Genomic DNA, 9,122 nt, shown 5'->3' on the forward strand with positions numbered 1-9,122 from the left:
CGTGCTTTCAGGTTAGGCCTGTTGACTTCCACACTTCACAGGGAAGGAGTAAGGAGAGTTGGAGGATTCGAAAGCTTGGAGCTTGCATTTGTTGTTTGACCTAGCTACTGGTAGCAAATTATGAGTACTCCGGCAGCTACCTGTAGGCAACATTGGATCAGCAGACAATGGCGAGCTGCATCTTGGAGCAAGCAAAGTAGCAGGTGTCCTTGCGATCTTCCGTGAGAAACATGAACGGGAATTTCTCAAACGATTGACAGTACTGTCTACTGTGTACTCTGGCTGTGCCTGTAAATAAATGGAACGCTGGATAGTGAAAACCCTGACGTTGTACGGAGCGTTCAAAGCCATCGGATGCAGCAGCTGGATTTATGCGCCCAAGGAAGAGATCGCCCCCGCCACTGGTAGGATTACTGCAGACCAGAGCGCACAGGGCCTCGGCGACCTGCATGTTCTGCTGACGACAGCGGATTCCTGCAGCCGCCCGTCGGCGCGTTATGGGCGGCGCAGAGGCAGAGCACTTCAAGAGAGCCCGCGGCGCGGAGGGGCCTCACGCCGGCGCGAGGCCGCCGTGCGAAACCTGGATTCAGGATTCCCCTCCTTCCACGGCTTGCGAGATCTGAAACATGTGGTGGAATTCTGAGGTGCATTAGAGGGAGGGGGACACCTGAACCTGAACTGGGCCGGCCGATCCTCCTGCGCTCCCCCATCATCATTGCTCTAGGCCGTGGTCAGGCACATTGATTCCCAATTAAAATCGCGAGAGCTCCCCGTCACACGCGGCTCATTTGCTCTGTCTTACCTCTGGACCACCCTTCTTCAATCTTGAGGGAATCAGGGGTGGTAGCGCTAAACATTTCGTGGGAAAGTTTCAAACGGCCTGTTCATTTCTGAAGGCATGCCGTTTTGAAATGAGCCGCTGCCGAGCTCAAGGCTTTCGGTCCGGGTTCCAAAGCTCGGGGAATTCCACGTACGCTGCGGGCCCTGGAGTACTAGGTTGCTACCGAGGCAGTGCTTACAGTTAGTTTCAGAATTCAGGACTCGCTCTCGCAGCGAACAACGGGGACAGGCGTTTCTTCAGAGCGAAAAGGATCGATTCTCCCGGATACTACGTCCTAACAGTAGACGCCCACCCTCACGGGAGTAGCGAAAATCGAACCCTTTCAGGGATGGAATGCGATCCGAGGATTGGGACAAGTTTTCTTTTCTTTCTTTCTTTCTTTGTTTTTTTTTTGCTGAGGGATGGTAAAAAAAAGAAGAAGATTGGAACAAGTTTTGCTGAGGGCAAGAACAGAATTTCCTCGGACATGGGCTACCGGGCACAGAAACAGGTGCTCGCATTTGCAAAAGGAGGAAAGCCCTCGATTTCTAGAACAACATCTGGCTGATGTCTCAATGCTATAGTTGGTTGTCCACATGTCAGATTTCAAATGAGATGCGTTGCGGCTGCCATTGAGCTACATAAGCAATGGAGAGAGAGGAGCTGACAATCTGTTCACTGTTTCTCTGAACGGTCTGTTCACTGTTTCTGAATGATCAGGACGTCACAATTGGCTCTGGGAATGTCAGGCTGTGGCCGCCTCAGATACTGCTTTCCCATCCAGTGAGGGAATTTATTCCAAGGCACGAGGTTCAGTCCCTCTCACTCTCAGGGCACGTAATTTCACGCCCTGTTTCGGATCCAAAACGTGCCCGCTGGCTGCCACATAAAGGAATGCTCAGCGAGGCGCCAGGGCTCAGGCTCCCACCCAGGGAGTGACGCGATTCTTGTAACTCCGTCCAGAAAAGGATGCCATGCGATTCGTTCTGCTTGCTGGATTTAAGAGGCATGGTACGCTGACGCGCCTGGAGCAACAGAAACACGCAGTTAATGAGATGTAGCCTGAGAAACATCCTGATAAATGTTCTGAATGCCAATGACAACGATGATATGGCGTGCTTATGAGTACAAGTGCACTGTTTTAACCTGACGTCAGAATAGTAAGCTCCAGTAAGAGGATAGACAGAATGATCAGCATTTCATATTTCACAACCATATGAAGGTTACATTAAGCCGCATAAAATGCAGGAAGCAATTCCGATACGATGAGGAACCACCCGCGTGTTCGGTGTCCATGCAAATATGTGCTAGTTATTCTGTAGGATGGATGACAGATTTCAGCAAACACATACCGGGCTGCAACAAATTACATACAGATTTCAGGTTCAAAAGCCCTGATCAACAAGGTAGTCACCAAGCCTCTCCACAACCATGTTGCACTGGCCAGGAGTCATTGGTTCCTCATAGATACCTATGATGATAGCCATATTGGTCTTCTTGATTGTAACCCCACCTGGTCCCTGCAAACAATAAAAAAACACGGGACGGAGCCCAAATCAATACAGCTTACAGGTAACATTTAAATCATTGCACGGGAAACACCTATCTTTCGAAATAAAGTCTGGTCAGTCTAGTTCCAGGAAGGAAGAGGTTTCAACCCCACCCGCCAACAAACAATATAGGAATCCATAGAGGTCTTGATGAATTTCAAGACGCCGAAACTCATTAACTACAGAGATGATCCCTTTGAATCTGAACAAATCTAATTAACTGAGACCAACAAATACTTAGACAAGTATTCTGGTGATTTCATCTTAAAATGAAGATTGTTGCTCTTCCTGCACGTGTTTCCTTCAGTTTCATACCTCAGGCGTAGGCTGATAAATGCAGTTTTTGGGTCCGGCACTGTGACCGATTGGCCAGTGCAGTGCTATGTAAAAACTATAATTCCAGGTGATAGTTTGAAAAATTGAAAGCTTTGGTTGAAGCCACAGTCATTACATCGATCAGTATAAGAAATAGAACGTCGACAAATTTCCCACTTGACAAGTTTAATGAGTCATAAAAGGTAAACAGTTGATTATCTTCTAATTGCATCTCAAATTCCAATTTGCAAATATTTATATATGATAACTTTTCTACATAGGATCTCCAGGTAATGATTTTTATCCATGAAAGGTTGTGCGACTGCATGATATAGCTTCTCTCAATATTGGAAAGCATCAATCAAATGTTCTCCCAGTACCTATGTGGATAAATCCTGTCTGGAGTTAATTTTTCCCTCAATTTCTTAATTTGATTGACTACCACCCAGGTGGGTCAAAAACAAGATGAATCCATCAGATGACCAATAACTGAAGAATCTATGGTTAATGATGGGAGTTAGTGACCAACTACAGAAACCAGCTCAACTAATAATACGACAACCCAAAAATAGCCCCAGGATTTCGCCCCTCGGGCATTCTTCTTTATTAATAAAGCAGCAGCTCTCCTGTTGGCTCGTTTCAAAAAAAAAAAAAGCCCCAGGACAACGACACTGGGAAACAAGTGATCATTATAATTCTCCAATCCATATGCATACAATGTGAATATTATTTATTCTTTGCTATTTCTGCATAAACTGGTTGGCATTGTAAACCAACAAGGAATCTGTTATGTTCAACGTTCTACAACTGTCAATATAATCTCTCAACAAAACTGTTTCTTTAATAGAAACTAGTGGCAGATCATTTACTTGGGAAAATAAGGTCATGAATTTTAACTGAATAGTGCATCCTTATATAATATGCTAATGCAATAAGAAATGGAATCCAAACTCCGATCCAAACCTTCTTCCCTCGAATGACAGCTCCAGGTTCACCTTGGATAACCATGTATTTGCTACCCCCCAGGTATAAACCAGTGGGTGCTAGAGAGCCTGGTTCATTGAAATCATTCATTATTGCAGCAACCTGCAAAATGTAGGTTTTGAATATTCATAAGATTGCAATAAAAATGAATAAAAACTGTTGAAAGTATTTGTATGAACTGAAATGGGAATCAGTACCAAACATCTTAGAAGTTAATATACATCGGAAACATTTCTGCTCATATTTCCAGAAATTAGAGTTGCAGAAGAATATGGAAACGATCATCAGTTTAGAAAAAGCCTATTAAGCCGTGGAATGATCAATATCACAAATTCACAAATAAAGAAGCCACTGTTCTACCCCTTTGCTTTCAACAGCAGAGTTTAGAAAATAGCAAATTTTATAAAGTTCAGTGAAGGCCGACATGATAATTAGCATAAATAAACTTTAAGTTTTTATAATCAAGTACCAAGAGGGCAGATTTTACATAGCAAGTTAGTGGTTTAAATTTGGTGATTTTACTAATAACTGTTTACAAGAATGACCTGTGCCTTCGTCGGGGAAAAAAAAGGTAGAAACATCCTGAGCAATAAAATTCATTGCAGCACATAATGCTTAAATCAGAATCGACATTACAAAGGTGACGGCAAGAAAAAAAAATCTTCTGTACTTTGAACTCGTGCCCCGACCAACAGAGAGATTTATAAATTGCACTGGTAGTGGTAGATTGATCGATCTTCACTTGGCCACAATATCAAGACCTGAAGTTTTCTGACGAAACTGAAGAGCTGCAGGTGTAGTGCAGTTCTTCAGTTTTGTCAGAGAACATAATTGGCGGAATGAAGGCAACATAGCGCGCAGCGTCCACAACAATCTGGCTAAGGATCTGCTTGCTTACCCTATTCACTGACCTGCGGGACGGCGTCGGACTGGGCCCAGACGGCGCCGTCATGGCCGAGGATGGCGGCGGCGGTGAGGCGCTGGCCATCGATGTCGCAGAGCATGTGGTCGTCCACGTACGCCTGCCACGGCATGCCGCCGCCTCCCTCCGGCTTTCCTGGCCTGGTCCGCTTCGGGTCGCTCGCTCGTGGACTCGCCGTTGGCTCCTCTCGGTCCTCTGCTCTACATATGCGAGCGCAGCAGCGCTACCTGGCGGCGGCAAGCTCGGCGATGCTGCTCCGTCGACCGTCCACATGCTCCCCTCCTCGCCTCCGCTCAATGTGAGCATCGTTGTTCCCTGACGCATGGTGGTGAAAAAAAGCAGGCATTTTTATTTCTCTCCCTCCCGGATTTGCTTCCTGAATGGCTGAACTGCATTTCCACGATTCGATTCGATGCTTCTGTTCCGTGCCTCCATGGACGGCCGATATCTGGTCCGGCGTCATCTCCGAGAATAGGTTGCTGCATGCTGCGTGAAGAGGTCAGGGCGCTCGATCCTATGGCCGGTGCTATCTCGGTCTCACTGTGTTCCCCCAAGATTTGATCCGTTTTTGCTTTCGGCTTTCGCGTCGCGGTCGAATAGAATCCCTTTCACATGGCCTTCCCAGATTCAGCCGGAGATGTTTCGCCGACCTCAAGTCCTGACTCCTGAAGACCATGAAAATTTAGTCTGTCTGACGAAGAAAAAAGGGAAAGGCTTAACAAAGCCGTGGACAGAGGAACGAGCAGGCCATGGGCCACGGCCTACCAACTGGACAAATACGTGCGCTAACACTTGCGGATCGTCCGCCTCTCTCGGCCCAGTTATCAAGGATGGCCAGTGCGGCGATACAATAGGAGTATCAGTTTGTTCCATTGATTCTAAATAGTACCTGGGTGCGTATTCCGCACCCGAGCCCTCCCACCGAGCCAGACTCGTGCCGCCAGCGCCTGTCTCGCTAGTTTTTTTTAAAGCTTTTTCCGGGTTTTTTACCAGCTCAATCCCACCACGTTGCGAATAGATCGTGGGTCCGCCGTCCAGACGCGATTTCGCCAGTTTCAGCTCTGTAGCCACACCGCCCGCCCTTGAGTCCTTCCATCACCGCCTCCCTTGCTGTTGACGCCGCGCAGCCTCGACACGTTCCGTCGGCGCAACCGACGCCGCACCGTTTGCCGACCTCCGTGCAGGCGGGGCGTCGCCGCCGGCCCTTGCCTTTTCCTGCGCGTCGACGCCGCAACAGCCTTTCGGCGTTAGGTCTCCCAGTTGTCCTCGGCCGCCTGATTCTCTGCGCACCGACGCCGCCGGTGAGGCCCTCCATCGAATTGTGCTTCTAACCTCAGCTCATCGGCAAGCTGTCTTCCAACCATTCTCCCAATTAGATACAGGTAATCGGATGATGAGGTTTCGTGTTTTTTTGTTGGGGATTAGATCGTGCATTACAAGGTTTAATTTCTCGTATCTTCTGATTTTTAGTCGCAACAGCCACGGCTTGCAGGAGGGTAGCGGCTGTAGGCTAGCAAGGATACGGCATAACAACGGCTTGTGGGGGTGCTCGGCACCTACATCAGCAGGTTTGGGAGGATGAGGTTCCTGACGGAAGAGGAACCGGAGAAGCTCAAGGGTCGTGGACGAGGTTCCTGATGGTGGGTTCGGCAATGGCTTCGTGTCCTTCGCCTACCTCAAGACTCTCCGTGTCCACTGTAGGACCCTACTTGCTGAGCTCTTCAGTTCCATCCTCAGCCTTTCATATCATGTGATGGTTCTGACCATGATGGGCCCTCTAATGGATTCAGGTGAGCTTATTCATCCCCATCCATGTGTATTAAGGATTGCTAAATATGCAGTACATTCTCTAATTCTGAATTAGAAATGCTAATTAGAATAAGCTGTGTGCTAGAGAAATCACAACAACGCTGAGATGAAGTACTGCATGTTTTGTTTTTCCGTATCCTGATTTCCTTCTTTTACTCTGCAAGTGATTTTTCTATATATTCATAATTTCCCTGGTTTGTGCTGCTTGTTTCCTGTAGCCATGCAATTAATTATTTTAGGATTATCTCATAAGAATAGAATTGTACCTTTCATTTCCTGAACTAGCTTTAGAAATATTGGGAATAATTCCTTTTTGACAATGTTATATGGAGTTTTGAGCTCCTTCATAACATTGGAGACTATTCCTGAACTTTGCACTGCTCTTTTATTTTTTGGCAACAACTAAGGTGGAGGTGAGCTTAATTTCCTAGTAAAGCTAGCATGTTTTATAACTTTATGTCCATATAAATGCTACTGATTTTCATGAGCTATACGGCACACCAGTGTATTATCAGCTCATCTTTAGCTAATGTTCCAAATCAATGCCATCACCGTTGTTTCTTAAATGTTGAAAATACTCATTAGTGATTTGATTAAATAAAACTCATTCAGGTATTCAACATGTTTACTTTCAGAGACGTAAAATATATCTGATAAGGTTTCTTTCCTGAAAAACTACTTTTATTCAGATTCTTCAGATGCATAATGATACTATAGTTTTGGATCAGTTAGAATAATAATGATAATTTGCCAGAACTAGGGGTCGTTTATCTTTTGTTTTCCTGTACTTGAACGAACGTTATCTTCATCTTAACCTTAGCATGGTATCCTGAAAGAAATATGGGAGCTAATGCCACCGCTCCTAAGACATATATACTGATTAGACTTGCCAATCCAAATCTGCTAGCCTACTAGGTGCAGACCTGGTTGGTTTGATTGACTGATATTAATAAGTTTGGATCAATATACTTTGCTAATCATTCCAAATGTTCTGAAGCTTTGGACTTCCAAACATTGTGAATTTTTTTTGTTGGGAAATAAGCTTGTGGCAACTTCACCTACAACAAATCATGTCAGATTTGTGGTGTAGTCTCCGAGGAATGTATTGTAGGATCTAGTCATGCTTACTCTATAAATTTTGTGTTCCTCATATAATTTTATTTATTAAATATTACAATTTCACTGTTCCTCATTTGAGTTTCTTAACGTGCAACAGCTCTGATTCTGACCTCCATCGTGGTGGAAGTTGCATCAGATCGACGGTATTCGGCCCCTCAAATCAGCCTGTTGTTTGAGTTTTACTGTCAGTGCAATGAATCCATACAAATTCAAGGATGGCTAATCCACTTTTCCATTCATCTATGTTGATTTATATTTTGGTTAAGATTACAATAGCATGGTGGAAGAACTTCGCATTTGCTGGTACTGAAGCTATATTACTAAAGAAATTGTTTTGATGCTATTAGTCTTGCAAGTAATTTTGGTGCAATATACTAATCCTATTTCCAATTCTAACTTTTACACCTGCATCAATTAGTCCTAAAATCTTCCCTTATTCAGAAAGTTCAGATAAAATACTCTTATTCAGAAAGTTCAGATGCAATGCAAAATGGTAATGTTAATTATTCTGAGAACTTCTTTTTTGTTTTATTTCAGTTTGCACATGGGTGTCATGGCTGCTTCCCTTGCAACGTCACTGCCATCACCTGTGACCACCATGGTAGCCTTCTACTCATACGTAAGAAGGTAGTAATTTCTGATCCATTATGTTAAGAAGCCCAGAAAACTGGCAAAGGCTTATTAATCTACATGGATTGAATCTGCTGTTGTATGGTCATATTGGGCGACTGACCATTCTGCCGAGTCATTAGCTATCTATTATATATGCGTTGTTCTGAACTATTTCCATCTTCCTGCAGCTCCAAGGTAACATTCGAGCAGATTGCTCAAAACAAAGAAGCTTGAGTTTTGATTGCATTGCGAAAGACATCCAAACAAGCTGTTAGATGATGATGAAGGCTGAAATAGCTCAAGGGAGTGTAGAAAATTCATGTTAGTGTGATGGTTTATGTCCTTCTGAGACATCCATTTGTATGCTTGTAATATGACCCTGCTTCATATGGCGCGATTATGGATCCCAAAGAAATCATATGCTCATGTGTCATGCAGGTGAAGGTCAGAGTACGCATGTGGCTTATTTGCTTTACTTGTATGCCAATCACTTGTTAGATTGTAGGTTTAAGATCTGTAAATTATTTCTATACTTAGTTCTATAGATTTTCTGGATCCTAATCCTTTATTATTTTATTCATATCATTAGCTCTCTTGATTTTTGGAGGTTTGAAATTTTTTGTTTTTATACCGTCCATTCATCTTTTCTAGATTTTTTGTAATTTTTATTCTGTATAAATATGCTGAGCAAGTTTAATGTGTATTTTTTGTGATTTTGTTAAATATGCTAATTTTTTATACTTTGTGTTGAATGTATGCGTCAGATCTACACACATCACAAATTGCAATAATATGCTGAGCAAGTTTAACATGTATTTTTTTCTAACATGTACTTACCTAGTAATATGTTGAATAAAGCACTTACAAATGGCCTAAAATTATAAAACCAGAACCCTCGAGACTCGAATGAGAAAAGCAAAGTACGTAATTCATAATACATCCTGCAAGCATAAAAACTACTCACCACTAAAATTTACTAAAATATATGAGA

The 9,122-nt window shown here is 43.8% G+C and overlaps 1 protein-coding gene across 2 annotated transcripts; it reads right to left on the reverse strand.

Moving 5' to 3' along the window:
- Positions 1 to 1,243: 1,243 nt before the first annotated feature.
- On the reverse strand, positions 1,244 to 5,490 carry LOC117855288 (profilin). 2 transcript variants are annotated; one of them, XM_072294241.1, is made up of 4 exons: positions 4,581 to 5,490; positions 3,649 to 3,771; positions 2,173 to 2,340; positions 1,244 to 1,845 (listed from the first exon to the last, which is right to left on the reverse strand). In XM_072294241.1, exons 1-3 carry the CDS (start codon positions 4,701 to 4,703, stop codon positions 2,206 to 2,208), a joined length of 381 nt encoding a protein of 126 aa, XP_072150342.1. In that variant the 5' UTR covers positions 4,704 to 5,490; the 3' UTR covers positions 1,244 to 1,845; positions 2,173 to 2,205. The 2 variants fall into 2 exon arrangements, with proteins under 2 accessions (XP_072150342.1, XP_034593490.1); XM_034737599.2 differs by lacking the exon at positions 1,244 to 1,845 and having other exon boundaries at positions 2,000 to 2,340; positions 4,581 to 5,477.
- Between the last annotated feature and the right edge of the window lie 3,632 nt (positions 5,491 to 9,122).

Source organism: Setaria viridis, chromosome 5, assembly GCF_005286985.2.
Source record: "Setaria viridis chromosome 5, Setaria_viridis_v4.0, whole genome shotgun sequence".
NCBI classification, from domain to species: domain Eukaryota; kingdom Viridiplantae; phylum Streptophyta; class Magnoliopsida; order Poales; family Poaceae; genus Setaria; species Setaria viridis.